Raw genomic sequence first — 24,636 nt, forward strand, 5'->3', positions numbered from 1 at the left:
CCTTGCGAGAGCGAGATTTCTTAATTAGAAGGACGCCTACATTCCCTGTCTCTCCTCACTTGGGCGCCGCGAGGGACAACTGGCGCTGTGGGGAGCGCTTGGCCCCAGCTCCCCGCTGCCTGCTGCCGCGGCGGTGCCACAACGCGGGGGTGACTCCTCCGACACCGGGGGCCCACGCCAGCCCCTCGCAGCTTGCCAGTGCCGAGGCGAGCGGCCAAGGCCGGTGGGGAGCGAGCACCGCGCCCGCCTTCCCCTGGTCATGAAATCCGCGTGAATCCTCTCCGCTCCTCAGTGTATGTAGAAACGGGAACCCCTCTCGGCCCCTCACTCCGGTCTGTGGGACTGCTTTTCTCAGCCCGCCAGCAGCAGCCGCACCCCCCGTGGCGCCGCTGGGCCGACCCGCCCCCTCTCCCAAACCGCAATGGTTTGTCCCCGGGGACGGCGGGAAGGCGGGAAGGCGGCAAGCGCAGCGCTCACTTCGCGCTTTCGGTGTGGGCGGGCGCTGTGTGGTTGCTCCTCCCCCGCCGGCGCTCAGGCCCGTCTCGGCGCGGGCGGGCACAATGCGCAGACTCGGCCCTTGGCTCAAGATGGCGGCGGCGGATAAACAGAAGCACGAGCACGGGCGGGTGAAGATAGGGCATTACATTCTGGGTGACACGCTTGGCGTCGGCACCTTCGGCAAAGTCAAGGGTGAGCGGAGCTGTACGGCCCGGCCCGGCCGGCCTGCCGGGAGTGGGGGCACGCTGGCGGACGTGTGACGCTGAGCAGCGGGGTCTCTTCTGCTGCTGCCGTCACCTCACGGCGGCCGGTCCGGTGGGGCTGGGTGGCCGCCGAGGCCTGGCCGAGCAGTGTGTGGAGGCCCAAGGGAGTGGGGGGGGTCCGAGCCGCTGCTGCCTCAGCTCGGGCTTGGCCCCGGTGCGCCTCCCGGCCTCAGCTCTGAGGCGGCCGGGGGAGACGCCGGGAAACCTGAGCCTGCTGGGCACTGCCCCACCGTTCCCTCCGGGCCGGATGAGTCACCGGGGCTGCGGCGGCACTGGCGCCGCGGTCCGGCCGGGGGGAGACAGCGCCAGAAGGGCAGGTAGCGGGAGCCTCGGCGACTGCGGGGTGCGGGCCCCGGGCCGATCCCGGTGTTGCTGGAACAGCGACCGGCGCGCCGGGGAAGCGGAGTTGCCTGCGGTGAGCGGCGGGGGTGGAACTTTTGGCCCCGCAGCGGGAAGTAATGGCTGGGGCAGGAACAGCTTTCAGCTCTGTATCGGCGGAAATAACTCCTGGAAGTTAATGATGCTGCATTTATTTCAAATTGCACCGGCTATGTAGTGAAAGTGGGCAGTCTTGGTCTGTACATTGCATTTAGCTGCACAAATACTAACACTTGGTGTTCTTGTAAGGAAGGGAAGATTTCTCCCTCTACAAAGGGAGGAATAAGCATAAGAAGTTGAGTCTGGGATTATTGAATTAACTGGCATCACAGCTGACACAAACATGGAAATACTTTATGCTAAATCTCATTGACCAGTGATTATCAAAGCTTTTTTTCAGCTCGAACTGAAAAAACTAAAAAAGGGGTGCAGATGTAATGCTACAGATTCGAAGCCTAGTGGAAATAAAATAGATTATACTGTTTCTGCTGTGTTGTTTGTGAGAATGGTTCAAATATTGAGGTATGCAACTTGAAAACATCCTTTCACAGATAAGTTAGACTAGACTCAGGTTTTACTCTTAGTAAGTTTTTTTTTTAATCCTTAATCTCATGAATTGCTCATGACTACAAGCAGTAAAAAAACACAGGTTATCCTGTTGTATCTAATGTGCTAGCTGTATTTTAACATTATACCTTTTTTCAGTGTAGATGTTCCTAATGTATGTTTTCTGCACAAGCTCTTTCAGCTATTGGCACGTTCTGAACAAATTACTAATATATAGAAAACAGGAGTATATTTGTCCATGAGAATATCTAGGAAAACGGTGGAAAATATTTTGAGAGTAGAGTCCTTTGAGCCTCCTTTTTTCAAGGCAGGCTTATGAAGTGTCACCCCCAACCACTGGGGGGCCGTGACCCCCAGCTGGCAGCTGGAGTACCGTTTCTTTCCTTGGGAACCGAGCACTGCCTTAAAGAGAGAGGAAATGAGGTGAGGCAGAAGACAAGGCATCAAATTCTCTTTCATCTTGGAGGGACTACTTGGTGAGAGGGGAGAAGAGGAATCTAAGATGTGTTGTATTTCCTCAGTGGACTGCACAGAATTGAAGTTGGTATACTCGTAAATGTTCTAATCTGCTTTTCAATTTCAGAGAGTGCTTTTGCTCTACTGCTGCTGTTCTTACCCGTATCGGCAAAAATGCATCTTAAGTTGAAACCTTGAAAGATGCTCAGTTGTGGAGCTACTGTTATGGTTTTAGTATATTATTGAACATCACTCCTATGAATAAATACAATAAATAAAATACATTTAGCTTGAAACAATTGAAAAAAAATAATTTGCCAGTTTTATTGTTCTGTTTCCATTATACATGTCTGTCTGCATTATTTGATTGATGTTAGGTGTTCTTTTAGACTGCTTTGTAGCTGTTGATTGTGTGAAGAGTACACACATGCATGTATGAAAATATTTTTTGCCAAGTATGTAGGAGAAATCACCTTGTGACGAAATGCAGTATCATTCTATATACTATATGTCGTCTTTAAGTGGCCTTGGAATTTATTTAGGATCTGCAAGCATTAGTCTTCATGGACTAATACTTTGTTTTCATATACTAGTTGTTACAAGTTTTTTGTTATTGTTGTCCCTAGATGATGTGCTGTGTTAATTTTGTCTTGCTTTAGCTGTACATAATGAAGGATGTATTTTATCAGCGATGCACTGGTTTTCCTCCCGAGCACACAGTTTAATGCTAGCTCTGTGATTGTTTTCCTGTAGTCACCATAACTTTCCTTGTCTGGTGAATCTGATATGGTTTTATCACTTGACAATAAAGTGAAAAACTGTAGTGAATATGTTCTTTTTTTTAAATTCAGTTATGGTTTTCTTTGCACTCGTGTGATGTAGGATGTCAAGCATATGGCTTATTGAAAGTGGGTCCTTAATTTTACACTGGTGGCAGCCTGAGAAGATTGAAGGGGAAAACCAGTGCTTTACGTGGTAGTTATTAAAGGTCTCTTGCTGTCAAGGTAGCTGTCCGATGAGTTCCCCCTGCTGCTTACCCTTTTACCTTCACAGAGAACTGTTAGTGGTGTGATATTTTTTTTTTATTTTTTTTTTTTTTATTTTTCTCCAGTTTAACTGTTCATTTTGTTCTACTGGACTGAATTAACTACTGACTGACTTAGTGCACTTGGCTGTGCCTCATATGGGCAGCTATGGAGGAGGCAGCTGTTTCTAGCCAATATCCAGGCAGAGCTGAAATGACACAGAAGTGAAAAGCTGTGAGGTGAAAGAGAGTACTGAAGCTAAATCAACTGTGTGAGACACATTCTTAGTTAAATTTCACCAGGTTTCAGTGTAAAACATCTATCCCTATTTTTGTCAATTTTATTGTTTTGGGTTTTTTTAATAGCCAACGAACAACCACCACCAATATCAGCAACCAAAACAAACAACAAAAAAGCCCTCAACATGCACACAAGAAACCCAAACCAGAACTCCAGAAGACACTGCTGATGTTTTCTGCTGAAGCCAAATACAAACTTTTATTTCCAGATTTTTTTTTTTAAATAAAGTTAACTTTCATGAAAAGAAGTAGTCAAGTTTCCAGTGATTTGGGCTGAGGAAATGAGGGATACTGCTTAAGTTTGTAAATATATGGTATTTGTTCCAGTCTATGGAAGTAAGTTAAAAACCCTGGTCTGTATAGACTTCAAAACTGAAGTAAATAGGTCGTCCTAGTCAAGGCAATGATAAGAGACCTGGAAATGGACAGTGATGATCAGTTTGCTCTGTAACGTTGTTATACAGCAATATGCCTTTGCAAAGCATTAACTCATGTATTTTTTTGTCTTAGTGGAGACATTTGTTTAGCTCATACTTTTAAAGACTACTTTCCTGTGACCGTCAGGCTGGTTTTTTTTTTTTTGGCCTATTGCAAAAATGTTTCATTAAATACAACATATGCCTTTTCATTTTTTTTTTCCCTACGAACTTCATGACTGGTACCTGTATTCCATAAGAATGTTGTATTTACTCTGGATGGACTTGGAATCAGTTTTCTTTTCCAATTGAAGGCCTGCTGAATGAAGTTCAGAGGCTGTTGTGCCTGCACTTAAGCAGTTCAAAGAAGTCACTGCTGCTTTGAGACTATCACTGTCTTGGGAATCTTGGTGCTGTGCATAGCCATAGTGAAGCTTGAAGGCAGTTGGTATTGAAATATAGGGAAATACTAGGTCTGTGGAATGAACTTCTTGCAGTGATTCTTTTGAAGGACTGATAGCTGGTTGAGGATTAGTGTGAATAACATAAATATTTTGCTTACTTCTAATTTGTGATCCTTCCCTTTTATAGGTAAAACTTCTGTCAAGTGGTAATACAAAGTAGCTTTTGGAAAGATAACACTGCCTTCTTAATTTTCTATGTGATACTGTCACCTGAGGTCTTGCCTTCAGTTCTGTCCTTCCGCCAAATTCAAAAGTAGTCAGCAGTCTGTTACCAGTTAGTGTCTGCTGTTTCGCAGATAAGATACCTTGAACCATATCGAAGAAAACTGTTTTATTTCATGAAGTAGATGGTCATTGGAAAATTGTGTCTGGAAAAGCTATATATGTTATAGACTTAAATGGAATTTTAAAAGGGAGATAAAAATTACTGAAGAGCATTTCAATTTGTAGTGTCTGAAGCAAGTGTGCAGCCTCTTTGACATCTTTTTGCACTGGCACAAAACTACAGTATGTTTTTGTTACAGTAATTTATTCGAAGTTGGCAAGCAGAGTTGAAGAAGTGGAAAATCTTGTTATCTCCCAGTCAATGAATAAAATCAAGGCACACAAGTTCGTAGACTGTGACAACTAGAATTGATTTCAGTCAACTGTGTTACTGTTAAATTACTTTTAAAGAAAAAATGTGTCTTGAAAAACTCTTCTATGTGCCTTGCATATTGAATGTGGATTGCTGTAGCTAATAAATTACTTTCTAATGTTTTTCTGAGTTCTAATGAAATTCCAGTTTTTGTGTAAGTTAGACTGACAAATCGGAAACGAAACAAATTCGCTGATAAAAGAGATTTTGTAACACAATATGTGTCAGAACTAAATATCTATATACTAGCTGTAGAACCGCTTGAATTGCTGTTTACTAAATGAAACACCTCAAATGTACTTTGTAAAGCAAAGGGAGATGCAAATTCATGTGTCTTACCTGATCTTTTGTCAGTTTCTAAGAAGCTGTTTTTTACTAACCAAAATTAATGTTAAATTTTAACTTGCTTATTAAGAATTTTGTTTTCAAATACTTCTGAGTTACTTTGGTTTGCGTTATTGATAGACAAAGGCTTATCAAAGGCTTGTCAAATGTATTAGTTGATTTCCTAATATTAGATGTTATTGATTCGTTACTTATTAGGGTTTGAACATATGTGATATGATTTGGTGGGTTCCTTTAAAAGTCCAGCTACATTTGAGCTGAAGAAAGCAAAGGGGATGTGATTAATTGTAGATCTGGTTGACAGCAAATAATTCTCACAGGTGACATGATTCTACAGTTCTAGACACTCGCTTACCAGTGCTCTGCGGTCTGTCTAGAACTTGTGGTGGATGTGGGCTTTGTCCTGCATTGATCAGCATGCAAATGTGCCTGTACAGTATTTTGATTATGGTGACTGTTTTTGGGTAATGCCTCCTCAGCATGAGGGGTTGTGTTTCTTCACCTTGTAATTGGAGCCTTTCTGTATTCTTGGGTACAAAAGACATCTCACCACTGCATTGTTGATAGTCCAGGGTCTGGGTAATCTACTACTTAGTTACTTCCCTACAGGAATTTAGACATACTGCTTTGTTTTACACAGTGACTGTTTTGTTGTAAGACTTATTACTCATCTGCTTATCTTGCCTTTGTCTCTCTGCTAAGAATTTTTTCTCACCTTGCATTGTTTTTTAAGTCAAGAAGGCAGCAGGAAGGTCTTGTGCTGGGAATGAGGTTTACAAATAAATAAGTATTTGCTAATTCTATCCAAATTAGCTGTTGAATGCAGAAATATTTTTGTAGCTCACTTGTGTTTATCACAGCTTCCCATGGATATATTTGAATAAAGCTTGAAGCTTGGGACTTAGAACTAAGTCCTCAACTGAGGAGAGACACCCAGATAAATGAGTAACATGTTCACTACAGGTCTGTTAGCAGTGTCTACTCAAGTGGACAAGTATGAACCGTGTAGGTGTCACTGAAATCTGACTTATCTTAAACAGGTAGGAACCAGGGTGGCAAATGAAGGTGATATACTTATGATATTAGCAGTGTTAAATCACTGTATGCAGAAACCTATGCAGATAGCATCTCTAGTGGAAGATATTTTTATATTTGGTAGTTTTTGTGATCCAGTGTTGGGTTTAAGAAGATATTCTTAGCAACTCTGTTGTGGCTGCTTCCAACAGCATCTGCAAAATTGAGGACTTAAAGAGGGATAATTGTCTAGGAAATATTTTACACTTTTGAGTTCCTCTGTTGAAAAAATAATGTAACTCCTAGAAGCAGGAAAGAAACAGAGGGATGTATGAGGTTGTATGTTTGCACTGCTTCTCATAGTTACTATTGGATTTAATTTTGTGCATTTATTGTAGCTTTTGCCATTTATTTTTCATGATAAAGCTCTGGTGTTTACTGCAGAGAATGTGAAGTTTTATAGGGTCAGACTGCATAAAGGACAGATAAATATTTTTCAAGTAAACTGATCAGATAGTCGTAGTGGTAATTCAGACTAATTGCTGAAACAGGCTTCTTGGGGGAAGGACAGCCCTGATTTCTTTAGTAGACGTGATCTTTGCAGATCAAGTAGAAGAGCTGTAGAACATGTCTGAGTGGGTTACCAAGTAATCCAACAACTTGGAGTGACTTAAACGGGGAAAGAAAATGGTCTCCTTAATTAGCAAGGTTGTCAATGTTTTGGTATATGCTTGCTTTGCAATGGTGCAAAAATGTAGCCGTGCTGCAAGACTTCCAAGGGTTAGGTTTACTTTTTTTCTTACGTTTCCCATTCATCTTCTAATGATAGAATTGTGGGAGAAATTGGAGTAGGGCAGAAGAAATAGTGTGCTATCTGGTTTCCAATATCCCCAAATATAATGGGGAGATGTGGAATCCTAACATCTTAACTAGTATTTCTTGGTTACAGCTGAAATGAGCAAATTGATGTCTTTACGGAGCAATTGAAAACCCTGACTAAATACTTCCTTGTTCCTTGCAGTTGGCAAGCATGAGTTAACTGGGCATAAAGTTGCAGTGAAGATCCTGAATCGACAGAAGATTCGCAGCCTGGATGTTGTAGGAAAAATACGCAGGGAAATTCAGAACCTCAAACTCTTCAGGCATCCTCATATAATTAAGCTGTAAGTTTTGCTTTCTGTAATCAAACGTATTTGATCACCAATCTCTTTTTGCTCTCACGGATCTGAAATGTTTAAAGGGCAATGCTACTAGCTGTAACTTGTCAGGAAATTAACCATCTTTCAGGTATGCAACCCTTTTCAGTGGCCTCTCTAATGTGTTTTTGCAAAATTGATCTCTTCAAGCCAGGGAGCTTCCATTAGATCTTTGTTTACAAATTCTTTGGACAAACATATAAAAAGTAACGACATGATAGAGGCTTCTACTAGCATCTATCTCTATTTTTAGCTGCTACGTCAGTTTTCTTCTCCTTGTTACATTTGATCATTTTTCTGCTTTGAAAATGAGTTATTAGAAACAATATTGTAAATGGCATTTCTCTACTAAGCTTATTGTGTTTTTTTACTCGAAATATGTTTTTAATGATCTGCTGGTCAGTGATCTATGGCTTTCCAATGTAGATGGTGTTCTGTGAGATTTTTATGAATTAAGGATGTATGGTTGTTAAATGGTACTGATATTTAAGAATTCTTCAGTATGGCTGCTGCCACTTGTCCAAATGTGGTATTTAGAATATGCCTCTTTACATCTGTTTGGTGATCAGTAGGTCATCAGTGGAGTTCAGAGTACAATTAAATACGTCCCAGAGTAGACCCCTTGTGCCTGGTATGAGGAAATAAATTATAAATGCCATTGATTTTTGCTTTCATTTCCTGTAAAGTTAACCTGCACTTGTAGAGTGTGGGTGACTCTCACTGTCTTAGTCATGGTATTGTTGTTAGGGTTTTTTTATTGTCAGTCTTAAAACCCCGCTGCCACTGACAGCTGCCATCTCAGTACATTCCCTTTAATTTAGCAACAGCTCTTACACTGAAGCTAAATTGGATTCTGTAAAATTAAGTCACTAACTTCTTCAGTATGTTGGTTTTTGGAAGACTGTTGAGCTGATTTAGCTACAAAGTTGCTAATGCTGCCAGTCAGAGTTCACTAATGAGTCCAAAAGACATAGGTGTAGCCAAAACAAATACAAAGTGTCAGTGTACCGGTTTAGGTAGGGAGGTTGAACAGGAATGTGTACTTCTGGTGTTGTTAAACTGTTAAGTCAGCTTAATAGGTTTCAGATGACAGTTTCTTTCTTAGGGAATTAATGGCGACGATTTTTTTCTCCTGTATGTGGAGAGACAGGGCAAGATGTCAGAGGTGATGGAAAAACTGATGAACCCAAACTTTTCAGTTAGTCATCCTGCATTTCTGAAGCAGAAATATTACTAACCTGTGTGTAAATAGCATTTGAGACATAATTGATACAATTGTGCAGGTAGACTTGCTGGTAATTTAGGATCACGATGCTTGTGCTATTAGGAACTGGATTAGGGAACTGCTAGATAGCAGCTCAAGATAGCTGGGATAAAGGTAAACTGATCTCTTCAGTTTAATATTACAAATTAGACAGTTTCTAATTTGGAACACTGCCGTGCTTTATGAAGGACTTTATACATGGCACTAACAATATATGCATTGCGAGCCTGTGGCAATAAGATTTTCTTTCTATACCATGCTTTAAATATGAAACTGTGTAGCATCTTCTCTTATTTTTGACTGCTAACAATAGAATGCATCTTGTTTTCCTACATAAAATTGGCTCTTTTTATATTCTGGTCATTTATGCCATTTGGCTTGATAAACTTATTTATATTATAGGTGTGTTACTATTCCGCAGCCTCCTTTTCCGTAACCAGAAATGGGAACTAACTATACAGAAGCACTCCTGTAACTTTTGGATTGAAAGGGTTAAAATACTATTTCTGTAGCAGTATGTTAGCCATGGCTTCAGAATGTTGTTGATGTGTAAGTACGTGAGATATTTTCAACAAAAGTATTAGAAAATTAGAGAAGGTAAAGTACCTTGGACTGTAGGATTTCATGTAGAACTAACTTAGAAGATCTCATGTTGATAACTGCCTCAGAAGGGTATTGAGATTATTGAAATGTTACACTATAATACTAAGCTGTTAAAATAGATATACAATGTGTGCACATACACATTCACCTGGGTAGTCTGAACTCACTACTGTCTATGTAGTTCATGAATAATTTGCCTGAGTAAACTGAAGCACATCTGTTTTCCCCTTTGTCTTGTAATTGGCATTTTGGAGAATGTTGCAGTTCTGTATGTGTGAGTTCAGTTATTTGTTACAATTCAAATGTTTGAATGTTTAGATGTGGTACCTTGAAACATTAATTTTCATCCAGTTGCTTCTTCTTATCTTCTCAAAATAATATGCTGTAAGTGGAAGAAATAAAACAACTTTTAGGGCATGATATGTAGAACAAAATCAAAAGTTCTTAAACATGGATTTGGCCATAAACTAGTTATGTTAAAGCATCAAAGTTTTGGTTTTTTTAACTTAATTGATATAGAATGATAAAAATATAATAACCAGAGTGTCGATACTTTTAATCACAAATGACACATTTGAATCTCTTTGTAAAAAATTATATTAATGGTTATTAAGAAGATTCTTTTTCTAGTCTTGAAGTACACTTTTCATTTATAACAAGTCAGGTTTTTTGCATGCTAAGGTTGAAAAGTGTATGTTTTTGAGACACTAGCAAAGGCCTTTTGAATGCCTTCCTTCCTGCACCAAGCTATCTATGGGGGAGCACTGTGAATAGTTTCATAGAAGTCATTTGGACTAAGTGTGGTTCTCTTAAAAGTGCAAAGACTGATACTGCTGGTGGGGAATACAATTTTCTTGCTAGTCTTGGCAATGGTGGCATCACGCGGTGAAAAAAAAGGAAATAACTTCTGAAAAATATTGTCATTACAGTAGCTGTAAATGGTCTGATAAATATTTCAAAATATACTTTTATCTGACTCTTTGCACAACTTTGATTTTAACTAAATGTAAATAGCATCTTTTACTGAGTGCATAAACTAACAGATACCTTGTCTTATCAGGTACCAGGTCATCAGTACACCCACTGACATTTTCATGGTGATGGAATATGTTTCAGGAGGAGAGCTGTTTGATTATATCTGTAAAAATGGAAGGGTAAGAAGTGGTCTGAATCTAAAAATCAATGACTTGCGTTCTGTTACTGCTTTTGCAACATTCCTGCCTCACCTGACACTGAGGGTCAGAGGAGTTCTTTTTGAGGATCCTTGGCAGAATGATATAATCAAAGCTTTATTTTCTTAGCAGGGTATTATGATTAGTGTAGCAGATAGTTTATGATTAGAGTGGCAGGATTTCTGCAAGCAGAATCAAATTAGTACAATTTATAAGTAGCCTATTACAGAATTTATAATACAACTAAACCTATGATTTCTAATCACCTGGACTCCCTATATATCGGCTCAAATCTTAATACATGGTGTGCTGAATCAATAGAACACACACAGTCCAGAGTCAAAAATCATATCGAAGACAACAAATCACTCAGTCCTTGGAGGATGCAGATGACTGTGGAGGCAGCGCTGGCTACAGGGGTTCCCAGGTCTCACTGTCCAGGAGCAGTTCTGGTCCAGGTTTCCCACTTAGGACTTGTAATTGATTTTACAGACAGTGCTCTGAGTGCTGTTATGCTTCCCTGTTCTGTGATGGAGTCATCACCAGCGCTTGACTGGGTGTCAGGGACCTTCAAGGCTGGTAAGGAAGAGGGTGACCTACCTGCTTCCCAGGCACCTTGGAGCCAGTAGAGAGAGGAAGAAGAAACGTGTCTGGTTTGTCTGCTTGGTTCACAAGACTTTCACAGCCTGATAATGAGGGAAAGGGCGCGAATACATTACTTGCTCAGTCACAGAATGGCTGCTTGCTCATAAATTGGTGTTATTTATGCTAACCACATTACCAGGGACTGGGAGCAGGGGTACCAATCACATCAATTAAGGTTTGGTTTTATGTATTCGGCATTAAGTTTGCTGTTAGCACTTAAAATAAACTTTATGACTGCATCTGGTTCTGAAAGTAAAAATGGTTATATGTTAACGTGTTTCAGATCATTGTCATGGCATTTTTCCTCTCTACTGATACTGATACGTATGTATGTACTACATACAAACTGGATGGATATGTATCCAACTGGAGTAGCTGAAAACTATTTCTTCAGTATAACCTATTATTAAAAAGCTACCATTGTACCCTTGTTACTCTCTTCTATTAGTAGAAGTATTTCTGTGAAGATCTGAAGTCTCTTTTGACAAACTATCTAGATAGCTGGGATACTTTTAGTTAGTAGTTAGAAAAAGCTTTGACATGGATTAGGGCATGTTTATAGGAAATGCCCAGCTAGGTCTGCTGTTTAGGGCTAGCTGCTAATATCATAAATAGCATCTAAAATGTATCACTTCTTTGCTGTATGTCAGCAGCTTTTGTCAAATTAAATCTTATGCTGTGCTTAAATGTCAAAGTTTATTTATATTCCAATTAGACAGAGTTAATCACAGAATGTTAGGAATTGAAAGGGACCCCGAAAGATCATCTAGTCCAATCCCCCTGCCCGAGCAGGAGCACCTGGATGAGGTTACAATGTTTGAGTGCCAATGTTTCTAGCTACTGAGTATGTAACATCTCACCAAGAAATTTCAAAAGTGATTGATGAATTTCGGTGACTTTCTGGGTTAGTGGATATGTTTTGTTTTAGTCACTTTAGAGCTGTGTTACAAACAAAATGGTGTAGGGTATGAAGCTTTCTGCTACAGGTTCTGATAATCTGCTGTGTAAAATGTAAAACCTGCAAATTATAACTTTAGGTTATGGGAAAAATTCGTTTAATTCATATAAATGAAAAACAAGTTATCTTCCACTGTCTCATGGTTGTTTAAAACCTTTGTCTGTCTCAGCTTGATGAGAAGGAAAGTAGACGTCTGTTCCAGCAAATCCTTTCTGGCGTGGATTACTGTCACAGGCATATGGTAGTACACAGAGATCTGAAGCCTGAAAATGTACTGCTCGATGCACACATGAATGCCAAGATAGCTGACTTTGGTAAGCATTGCTATTTTATATCTGATTGCATTTCTGGTGCTATTTAGACCCTGTTAATTACTATGGGAAACATTTAATAAAATGTGTATACCTGAATATCCTGGTGGTGGGACACAATACGAGAACCTGAAGAGTATGAATGTAATGCAAAACTGTATGTCTCAGGTTTTCTTTTCCGGTATATTCTGCTACTGGGTGAAACTCTGGAATGACTTGTTTGGTTTTGCTTAACAGCATTTTCTCTGAAGTGCTGAGTAGACTTGGTTCCTGACCTTTCCATTTCAAAATTCACTCCTATTGCCTATTTTACCATCTGTAAAATGTAGATGTTTAGCTCTCCTGGAAACGAAGTGCAAGGGACGTTCATGTTTAAGAACCACATTGCTATAGTAAAATACACTAATCCTCCTATTAAACTACTCTAACTTTAAAAACTCTAAAGATGTGATTGAAAAAATTGAATTGATGCATAAAAACTAGAATAAGAACAGTTAATCTTGCAAATTCTTAGCTTTTTTTTCTGTATACCTGTCTAATTAATCAGAAAGCTTAATTGTTTATACTAGCTGTTTGTAACACAGCTGCTGAAAAGACTGCCAGCTAATTCATACAATTAGCTGAATCAGGAAACCTCACCATATAAGCACAATAAAGTATCCATACTACCTATATCATCGTGATATATCTCTTGTAGACATAGTGTATAATACCTGCCCTTGTAAAGCGCTTGAAGTTTCTGATGAAATGTGCTAGGTGACACTGAGTATTCTGAGTATTAAAAGTATGGTGTTAAAGTGTGTGGGCACTGGGAATCATGTTGATTTCTTGTGTGCAGAAAATGCTTTGGGTGAAATGTCTTAAGTGGTCAGGAAATGCAGTGCAGTAACTTCCTGTAACTGAAGTATCAGCAAAACTTAACACTCAGTTAATTGTGACTAGTGTATTAAACAAGAGCTTAATAAAAGCTTTTATGTATTAGAATATGAAAGCTGTTGTACCCTTATCTCCCCTCCTCCACTCCCTGCCACACACACCGTAAAAAGGCATAATTCCTTCTGAATTATCAGGCTTATGGTGGTTTTGATCATGCAGCCTTCACTGAGGAGACTAGATTATATTTTCCACAGCTATTCTAGAAGTGGTAGTTCTTACTGATATTAGAATATACTGAGGGCTGGTGAGTGAAGATGGCCTGGTTCTAAAGTACGCTTCAATTACCAACAGAATATCTGAAATCAAACTACTGAACTGCAGTGATTCAGGAACCAATTGAGCTGTGTAGATGTGTACATTGTGGAGAAGTCATGTGTACTCTTCAGTTCCCTTATTCTGTATAACCTCTTACAGAATTGTTGGCAATTCTGTTGTAACATCTTTCACTTGAGCATTTAGGAGCAAATGTGTTTTTTAAGACCTTATTGTTAATGACCAAAACCCTCCCTTGCTATACTGCTCTATCTCCCTTAGAGCAACTTTGTTCTCTGTCATGCTTATGTTATCCAAATGGGACTGTTTTTTGGACTCTTGGAATGAGTATGTTCTCAAACAGTTTTAGGTTGTGCAATACAGGATTGATGTTACTCAAATTTCTTGTAAACTTAATGGAGGATTATGTGGCATGCTCACGTAAAAATGTCAGTAATTCCAAACAACGTTACTACTTGCTGAGATAAATTTGGTAATTTTCTAATTTGAGTTAACTGGTGATTTGTTCTAGGTGGCATATGCAGTGTGAAATCATTTTGGTCTCTGAATTTTTAGTAGTTACTCTTATACACTTTCAGGTCTATCAAATATGATGTCAGATGGAGAATTTTTAAGAACAAGCTGTGGTTCCCCTAACTATGCTGCACCAGAAGTAATTTCAGGAAGGTAGTTTCTTTTATATTGGATACATGTGTGCATGTACTTCCGTCATTTTGCTGCTTGATTCTGAAGGCTACAGAACTCGCGCAATTAAGAAGCTTGATGCTGAGAAACTGTGGGCTGAACTTTTAATTATTGTGATAATTTTTCTTGAGTTTTTAATGTTTCTATGAACTAGCTTTAAATAGCTCCTCTGTGGTGGATATGATGTCTAATTCCCCAAATCCATTGTGTTCAGCGTGCCTGAATTGGTTTACAAATCTTACTTACAGCTCAAATCTTGGAAGTAGAGGTACGGATAGAATTACAGGCAAAGTCTACTGTGAAGTTGGTGGTATCTGCTGCAGAGTAGATACTTAGTCTGAAGGTAACTTCTACTTTTTTGAACTTCATGACTGTCAAATCTGCGGCTTTCAGCTACCCACCCTAATATTGCCTCTTGCTGATTGGAGGCCAAATGTCTGTTTTATTCAGGCAGCAGCACAGAATATGTGACAAGTTCTGCCATGTGGACTTGTCTTAAACTTTCAGCCTCTCAGATTTGGGGGATAGATGACTTTTCACAGATTCTGCTAAAACAGCAATAACAATGTGTAACATGGGTTTCTTAGTAGTAGTAGGTACAAGTTTCAGTTTGCCATTGTCTTTTATTGCATTTGTGGGTTATTGTTATACAATAGAGAAGAAAACTATGAACTCGTGCCCTGTTATGTATTTGAGGCGGAAGGACGCTGAGGTTCAAGGGAGGCATGACAGAGGGCTAGAACGTTAACAGTACTTGTGGATTAGTTGTCCCAAGTTCAGACACTTTTAATCAGTGTGATACGATGTAAGAAAGTAGAGGGGAAAAAATAACTATTAGTGATTTGTGTTTAATATATTTAACTTTTTCACAGATTGTATGCAGGTCCAGAAGTAGACATTTGGAGCAGTGGGGTTATTCTCTATGCTTTGTTATGTGGAACGCTTCCATTTGATGATGATCATGTGCCAACCCTTTTTAAGAAGATATGTGATGGTATCTTTTACACCCCTCAGTACCTGAATCCATCTGTAATTAGTCTTTTGAAGCACATGCTGCAAGTGGATCCAATGAAGAGAGCAACAATCAGAGACATTAGGTAAGACACTAGCTGATGTCTAATCACAGGATGCTGGAATGATAATCTCAGTGCAAATAGAATGATAATCTCAGTGTGAATACGCAGAACAAAGGAATCATTCATAGAACTTGGCTGTGTTTTATAGACCAAGATGGAATATTCTGCTTCTGGTTTGGCTTTAGCTGTGGTTCTGATCTTCCCTGGCTAATGAAGTATCTATAGGAGGTCACAGTAAAACAAATTATATATATTACATTAAAAAAAATGAAACTCCGGGTTTAAGAATGCTATAGCAAAATTATTCACCTGCAGAATGGTTTGGAAAAACTACACTCTATTGACTTCTCTGGGAAGAATGTGGTATCTTAGGGAATCAGATGTGGCAGAGGTGATCTGTAGCAACCTGGATGACAACCAGGTATCCAAAGACCTGGATAAAATCTAGTGCACACAGTCCATGTGGCAAAAGTTTCTGTGGAGTCCACTGACATCATACACCAACACTCTGGCAGCAGTGAGCTGGACAGACATGGAGGCACCAGCTGTGGGTGAATTGGCCAGTCAACTCTGAGAATTCAAACTGAATCTCATTCTTCCATATGGGCCTGCACCTCAGCTGTCAAGAAGCTGAGAAGTTTCTTTCTGGCTGTTATCTCTGATTCTCCACCCCCATCCTAATGGGGAAAGATGAGCAAGTATCTGTGTAGTGCTTAGTTGCCAAACAGGGTTAAACCACAACATCCATATAACTACTCTTAGACTTCTAGCAAGTCTTTATGCTAGAATAGACTAGAATAATATAAAAATTAATGTCATGCCATGTGACTTTAATGTTCAAAAATCCATGTCGAAACATCTACCAAAGTAGATTCAGCATCAACATTTCTTAGTTTTGTTACACATTTTAATCTGTGTACTTGGGGAGGGACAACTCAAGCGGGATGTATAAGAATTTTAGTTGAAAATATCTCAAAACGAACATAGTGGCAGTAACAACCCCACCAATTTTATAAAAAGCTGTTTGAATTATACAAAGATATTTTTGGAGCTCAGGTAGTTGAAACACTTACAGGAAATAGGATTTTTCTCAGTCTTTTGCAAAATTTCTAACTAAGTCTTGTGAAGGGAGGGATTACTTTCCATTAGGTACTGGTCATTGTCAGGCTGCACAGAAGGGAACTTGGACTGGCAACTGTTATTCTTTTGTACAGACTAAACATGATGTTATTTTTAAGTAATTTAATATTAAAAACTTCTGCTTTGTTGATTTTTAAATCTAGGGAACATGAATGGTTTAAGCAGGACCTTCCCAAATACTTGTTTCCTGAAGACCCATCATATAGCTCTACCATGATTGATGATGAAGCCTTAAAAGAAGTTTGTGAGAAGTTTGAATGTACTGAAGAAGAAGTGCTAAGTTGTCTATACAGCCGAAATCATCAAGACCCTTTAGCGGTTGCTTATCACCTCATTATAGATAATAGAAGAATAATGAATGAGGCCAAAGACTTCTACTTGGCTACAAGCCCACCAGATTCTTTTCTTGATGATCACCATCTGTCTCGCCCTCATCCTGAAAGAGTGCCATTTTTAGTAGCTGAAGCACCACGTCCTCGCCATACTCTTGATGAGCTGAATCCACAGAAGTCAAAACACCAAGGTGTAAGAAGAGCTAAGTGGCACTTGGGAATACGGAGTCAGAGTCGACCAAATGATATCATGGCTGAAGTTTGTAGAGCAATTAAACAGCTGGATTATGAATGGAAGGTAAAAGAATAAAGAATCTTTACAGCAGATAACAGTAAACTTTTGTTTGATCTGTGTAGTTACATAGCCTAGAAGTCTGAAACTTACATTCTCCTGTGCTGGAAAATACTCTTGTGTGCCTGCGCTGACTACTTTGGCTTGCTGTGCAGGAAGGGGTTTGGGGGAGGCTATTCAGGCTGACAGGAAAAGAAAGTCATGCAAACGTGTAACTTTACTGTTGGAGCTCTATGAATGTTTTTCTGTTGGCTAAAATAAAAAATGAACCTAACAATTACCACAAAACCCCATCAGGTAAGCCTGATATCATGTAATACCAGTGGGTTGAAATTACAGTAGTGATATGCAGTGCTCTAAAGCAGTTCTGGTAACTAATTCAGATGTCTTTTGTACTAGGTTGTAAATCCTTACTATCTGCGTGTTCGAAGGAAGAATCCAGTAACAAGTGCATATTCCAAAATGAGTCTACAGTTGTATCAGGTGGACAGCAGGACATACTTACTGGACTTTCGTAGCATTGATGGTACGTGAAGACTTACTTAAGTTAATAGAAATAATTCTAAGTAGTGCAGGCATATCTTAATTAATTTGTTTAGAAGTGATGTAAGCGTTGCCATGTATTAGCTTAAGCCAATCTAGATCTGCATTAGTGTTCCTTTATTCCTTTCTGCTCTTGTGTTCATTTGATCAGATAGTGAGCTGTTTCATCACCTAAATAATAGCTATTTAGTGGTCCTGAACTGCTCCATTTTGTCTGCACCAGCACTACTACCACTAGCACAAAAGGGGACAGAGCTGGAAGTGAACTGTCTTTGGAGCCTCATCCCCAAATTTAAATAATAATTTAGATCTGAAGTAAGCATGTGAATAACATTTCCTAGTGAAGATAAAGCTTGACATCTGGGCATTTAAATTTGACTTGGACTGTACGTTGCTGTACTTGGTCTGGCTGAGATGGAGTTAATTTTCTTCACAGCAGCCTATATGGTGGTGTGTTTTTGATCTGTGACTAAAACATTGTTGATGACATAGCAGTGTCCTGATTGTTGCTGAGCAGTACTTGCAGTGTTGACTTGTTTTTTTTCCTACTCTGTTGCACCCAATGAGTAGGCTGGTGGGGGAAGCAAGAAGTTGGGATGGGATGCAGTCTGGAGAGCTGAGCAAGTTTGACCGAAGGGATATTCCACGATATAAAATGTTATGCTTAGTGAAGAAACTGAGTGGGTGCGATCTTGGGGAAGGTTGCTTTGAGACTGGTTGGTCATCAGTCTTCTTTAAAGAGGTGGCGTTGGCATCATTTTTTTTTTCTTTCGTCCTCTTATTAAACTATGCTTATTTCTACCCATGGATATTCTCACTTTTGCCCTTCCAGTTCTCATCCCCATTATGCTAAGGTATTAGGTGCCAGGCAGAGTCAACCTACCAGTGACAAAATTTGAGATAGGAATTGTATGCTTGCAGTAAATGAACTCTTGAAAGCAGTTGGTCTAACCTGTGCAAAGATTTCTTCTGCAATGTAACAGTAACACTGCATACAAATCCTGGTTGGATACCTTTCGGAAAACAAATGGAGGAGCCAATAGAGACTAGACATAATGCTTATTTATGGCATAATAGGCTAAAGCAAATTACCTACAGCCAGTGATGTAGGTGACATGTCGAGAGTAGAACATGTGGCATGGAAAAAGGATTTACTGGAGTGTGGCTGTGCTGCATGACAGTTTAATCTGATCTGGCTTGGCAGTGCAGTTCTTACCTCATTCCTTCCAACAATACAGGTGCTTGCTTAGATCCAGCTGTACTTGATATGGGCAACTAACCACTCTCCTGTACTGACCTGTAGCAGTGTAGGACAAATGCCATCCCTGTTGGAGGGGAGATGCCTGCGGGATGGCAGCCTGCTGCAATCCTGGCTTCAGTGCTTGAGGAAACACAAGCCCAGGGTGTGGATTTACCATCTCTCTTCCAATAGTGAGGCTGATTTGACTTTCCTTTCTCTCCACCACAGTTAACTGTTCTGTGTTTCTCCTACCAAACTGTAGTTTAAATTAGGTTTTATGGGAAAAGGCAGTCTCTCCTATGTTGACTGATTTCTCCTGGAAATAACTTAGCTAGTGTCAGGGGAGAGTCAAACTAATGTTCAGTATTTAAAGTAAGAATAGAGATACTTCAGTAGAACATTACTTCTCAGATGACAGTATTTCATTCTCATACTGAAGGTTAACTTAAGCTGCTGCAGCCCAAATATACAGTATCAATTACTTAAAAATACAAATAATAACAAAGCATAAATAACCAAATAGAAAGCAAAATAGAATAAGTAGGTGCTAGCAAAAAGCATCTACAAAATGTTTGAACTGTTGACTTCGTCTTATGATCCTATCCTGTTTTTGTTGTAAGGAATCTAAATTGAACTATTAGGCGCAGAAATTAATTCACGAAAAAAATGATGCATGCTGACCTAAACTAGATGTAAATGGTTCTGGAGCACAGTTCAGAGTACAGGAGTAATTTGCATAAGGACACTTGCTTCTGTGTTGCTATACATATGAGCTTTGATTTTTGTATCAAATATATACAGTTTGCAAAAGCTGTTTATGTATTAGTCAAGATTAAAAAACAAACAAACAAAACAAAAACAACAACAACAAAACCCCAACCAAAACACAATGGGATTTAGAACTAAGAGAAGGGGAAGATGTGTGCTGTTCCTAAAACTGATGTGATACTGATAACTAATTTTCTTCCTCTCTCCCCTTCCCCTCACAGATGAAATTACTGAAGCAAAGTCTGGGACTGCAACTCCACAGCGGTCAGGCTCTGTGAGCAACTATAGATCCTGTCAAAAAGATTCGGATCCTGATGCACAAGGAAAATCTGCAGATACATCCCTTACCTCATCAGTGAGCTCTTTGCTTGAGTCTTCTACAGCTGACTTAACTCCAAGACCAGGGAGTCATACAATAGAATTTTTTGAGATGTGTGCAAATCTTATTAAAATACTTGCACAATAATTTTGAAGATGGGCTTATTTCTTTTACAGCAATAAGCATGCCTAAACCATAGTGTCAGATGCTTCCAATTATAGTCAAATTAACTAAGGCGCTGAAAAAGCTAGCCACAGAATGCAATTTGCACAGGTATTGAAATGGTTATGGGGAGTTACATATATTAATTTGAAGCCAGAGTGAATTCTGATTGTCTGCTGTCCGATAGTGTAACACAGGTACAGGAAACCACATGCCCTTGGGGCAGTGTCTGTAACAATTTTCGTTGAATGCACATCAGACTGTATATAACTTCTAAGTTAGATGGACTTGTGTGTTTTTTTTTTTCTTTTCACTGGTAATACATAGATCTGATGTACTGTCAGTAAATATATACTTACTAGTTCAGTGACCTAAGTATGACTTGTTGGTCACCATCTACAATTGTGCCTCATTGGATCAGAATTAGCAACATATTCTAACAGTAATGTGTTAAAACTGCTGTGTTTCTTCCCCCTTATTTGATAGTAAATTATAAAGAATAGTTTAATGTGTTATTATGTACTGCTTCTTACAACTGATAAATTTGATTAAATGCATGCAAATCCAAGCAGTTGGAAGTGCATGTAGGTGCTCTGCAGTGCACTAAGGGTGAAATTCTGTGGCCTGTGAGTAGAATAATGGAGTCTACAATGAGGGCAAGAGGCTTAATGCTGAGAAGACTTGGCATCCCATGGGCTAAACCAAAATGTTGCTCTTTGAAGGAGAACTGACAGTGAGCTCCTGATCCATGCATATACCTTGGTGTTGTAACAGCACAGCAGCTCCCTGCTGCTACTCCAGGCTGATAATCCTTTTCCTTAGAAATGTGCATGTGATTAATGGCACAGCCCAGGGGCTATTGCATGCTATTCCAGAATCTGAAGTGGACAGTTTTTAAAAATTTATGTTAGTACTTTGATACAGCTGTTAAACACAAGTTAACTTTGCATATACTATATAGAATTCACTTTGCAGTTGAAACTACATATATAGCTTAGGTTTTCCCAGGCCCTGTTTGTAGCTTTGCTGTTCAAATTAATTGTGAAATTAGATATTCCAGCTTTTCAGTTGAACATTGAAAAGTGATCATGACAACTTAGTGCTAATATTCAAGTTTTCAACAGTATATTGCAATTACTAGTAAAAAATTCTTTTGCATTTATGGTTTTTGTAATGTTTGAGGAAGAAAATTGAAACTTATATGTTAAAATCACAACTAGTACTTGCACAAAAACATGTAATCTCTTGTAAATTGGATATAATTAGACACAGTTCCATTTTCATCTAGCACTAATAGACATAAACAGTAAACTGTGTGTTATAAAATGTTTCGTTTTGTGTTAAATAATGTTCTCTTCAGAATAAACTTCATGACCTACTCAGTTTCAAGGGCTGCTCTCCCAGGGCCAGACTGGAAATCAGGGCATTACTATGCACAGTGAAACCTGGACTCTTAAAACAGATGGGAATTCTTGCCAATCACCAGTGAGTCTGAGACCATGCACAAAAACCCACTAGCTACAGATAGAACAGTTTAATTCAGGCCAACTGGCTTCAGTCCATAAATTTGTCTGTTATGAACATGCACAGAATTTGAAGAAACATAAAGCTGTTTTAAGCCCTGGAACTACTGTAACTGTGTTCTGAACTGGGCAATGGTGTGGTCTGCTGAGTGTGTGGGTACAGGTTACAACTTCAGTTGTTTACCCTCAAGTGTCACACATGGTCCCTGTACTACAAGGTTGTATTGCTGTATCCCAGAGTAGATTTCCCTTAGATAAAGCTTTGGGCTTAAACTCCTGAGATTGTGATGTCAACATGAGGGACCAGCTGCAAAACATGCTTTTACATCCTGTTTTTAGTCTTGTAAAAATTGGTTCTGATGTATTGAATAAATCCGTGTGTTCACTTTTGCTACCCTTTCATTTTGAAATTAAGCATTGCACTTGTACAAATACAACAAACACACAGTTTTTTTTTTATTGTAGTAATTCCTCATCTGGAATTGGTTTGGGATCACTCTTGCATATATTAAACTTAATATTTACAAATGATATCTGCTCTTGGTTTGCGAACTTGGAATGCTGACCACAAATGCAAGATGTCAAGGTGCAAATAGCTCTTAATTTTTATACACTTTTTCAGCCCTCTTGTGCATTAAGACGACCATGTTTTTTACTTTGTCTTGGTTATCTGGAGGTTAAGTTAAGTTTCTGGCAGAAGTGTACTGTATGTGTAGTTTTAAATAAAGTAAAATATATTGGTGTGAGAAATCAGTTTTCATGGCCAAAAGTTTTCTGATTGAACTGAGATTTTTATATTGGGCAGGCAAGGGCAAAATGGGGACTGTGACAGCCTAGCTGAACCCCGAGCATTTGTCTTTTGTGTGACTTTCCTATGCTTTGTAGTTCTTGCTGTTGAAACTGCTTTCTTCACATGTTCCTACTGATCTTGTGGACCCTTTTTTAGCATCGCACTAGTATCTGCCAATAGGCTGTGGACACAACTTCACTAGGAAAGCTGCCAGGGTTGTAAGGAGGCAGCTTATGCAAATACACAGATTGGTCAAGTATGTTACTCTGTATTCCCAAGCTTACTCCAGTTGGAGTATGTTGAATTACTTTGCCTTTGAATTGTAATTTTTTCAAAACCATGGATGAATCTGATTGTCCATGTGCAATATGACTCACTAGGTAATGGATAAAAATTAATTTTGGTGGTGCAATATTAAAACAAAATCTGTCATGTTTGTCTTGAGTGTTTATTACAAACTCTGAAATAAATTTTATTTTACCAGTTGATTACCATTGTAAAATATGAAGTCCTGTACTTAACAAAGATGTGCCTACTTCCTCTGTTAATTTTTTTTGTCAAAGCTGAATGGCAAAAATGCTTGTTTATAACTGTATAACTTTTTAAACTTTCAAAACTTTAAGTAAACATGAAATACTGAACCATCTTGTCTGCAACTGTGTGCATGCTGTCTTCTAGAGTTATATATGTTATAAATTAACAGATAAGGACTGTTACACTTGTTTTAAAAACAACAGCAATTATGATTTTTAGAATAAGCAGCAATTTGAGCACTAAACAAATTACTGCAGAATTCTCAACAGCAAGGCAGTGTTGTGGTTTAATCTGACAGGCAGCTAAACACTACACAGCTTTTTGCTCACAAGCTCTTGCCAGTGGGATGGAGGAGAACTGGGGGTGGAGGGTGGGGGGGGGGAGAAAGGTAAACCTTGTAGGTGAAGTTTAATAGAACATGAAGGGAAAGTGAATAGAATATATGAAATGAGTGATGCACAATGATGCAATTTCTCAACACCTTGTGGCTGGTGCCCAGTCTGTCCCTGAGCCGCAGCTCTCCTGGTCGGCTTCCCCCAAGATATATACTGGCCATGATGTCACGTGATATGTAATATCTCTTGCGTCAGCTGTCCTGGTGCCTCCCAATGTCTTGTGCACCTGGCTGGGGGCGTGAGAAGCTGAAAAGTCCTTGATTACTTAGCAACAACTAAAACATCATTGTGTTACCACATTGTTGTAACCCTAAAACACAGCACTAGACACACTAGGAGGAAGAAAATAACCCAGGACAGCAGGCTGGGCCACCAACTGCACCAGCCTGGCCCCTGCCTGACCCTTTTCCCACAGATCCTGTAAACTGTCTCACTGCAGAAGAGAGCTGCAGATGGAAGGAGCAGTGAATACTTGGTGCAGACGTCCCCTTTGCCTCACCCTGCGGTGACTGGCCTTGCCTGGCATCTTCCAGTCCGCTCTTTCAGTACACTGTGGGTGGCTCTTTTGTCTTGGTGTTTGCTTCTTTAACCAGGGAGTGATTTTAAACCCTGTAGTCTGTGTATTTTTCTTCCCTTGAGGAAAATCCCCTCGTTTTCAGTTTTGGTTGTTCTTCCCTGTAGCTTTTACTACTTGGAGCCATGTCCCCCGTGGGGAGGCAATGGTTGTCACACAGAGCAGTCAATGCTGTAGGGCTGTAGGTGACACACTGGTGGTATTGCCACCATCCTTCACCTGTCCCTCTGGGACCTGAGCATTACTGGCAGGTGGCGACTGCAGAGCTGCTTGCACCAGTGGTACTTCTGTACTTAATTGCATCATGTGCACATGGCAGATGTTACTGAAATCTCCAGAGCCATATCAGAGTCACAGAATGGTTGGGGTTGGAAGGGACTTCTGGAGATCACCTAGTCCAACCCACCTGCTAAAGCAAGTAAACCCAGAGCAGACTGCACAGGAATGTGTTCAGGCGGGTTTTGAACGTCTCCAGAGAAGGAGACTCCACAGGCTCTCTGGGCAGCCTGTTCCAGTGCTCTGGCACCCTCAGAGTAAAGAAGTT

At 39.7% G+C, this 24,636-nt stretch overlaps 1 protein-coding gene across 1 annotated transcript; it reads left to right on the forward strand.

Annotated features, from left to right (window-relative positions):
* The first annotated feature begins 539 nt into the window (after positions 1-539).
* PRKAA1 (protein kinase AMP-activated catalytic subunit alpha 1) lies at positions 540-23,230 on the forward strand. Its single transcript, XM_065860944.2, has 9 exons — positions 540-690; positions 7,384-7,525; positions 10,486-10,579; positions 12,370-12,514; positions 14,299-14,386; positions 15,277-15,501; positions 16,764-17,250; positions 17,644-17,770; positions 20,017-23,230. Exons 1-9 carry the CDS (start codon positions 561-563, stop codon positions 20,259-20,261), a joined length of 1,683 nt encoding a protein of 560 aa, XP_065717016.1. The 5' UTR covers positions 540-560; the 3' UTR covers positions 20,262-23,230.
* Positions 23,231-24,636: the final 1,406 nt, after the last annotated feature.

The sequence above is a fragment of the Patagioenas fasciata genome, chromosome Z, assembly GCF_037038585.1.
Source record: "Patagioenas fasciata isolate bPatFas1 chromosome Z, bPatFas1.hap1, whole genome shotgun sequence".
Classification (NCBI taxonomy): Eukaryota; Metazoa; Chordata; class Aves; order Columbiformes; family Columbidae; genus Patagioenas; species Patagioenas fasciata.

What these genes read in the sequence shown, in the direction of transcription:
- PRKAA1 (XM_065860944.2), top strand. Translation starts at nt 561, where the DNA reads ATGCGCAGACTCGGCCCTTGGCTCAAGATGGCGGCGGCGGATAAACAG. An exon ending in CACCTTCGGCAAAGTCAAGG is followed by an intron (nt 691 to 7,383) that starts GTGAGCGGAGCT and finishes TGTTCCTTGCAG; the next exon opens with TTGGCAAGCATGAGTTAACT. An exon ending in GGACTTTCGTAGCATTGATG is followed by an intron (nt 17,771 to 20,016) that starts GTACGTGAAGAC and finishes TTCCCCTCACAG; the next exon opens with ATGAAATTACTGAAGCAAAG.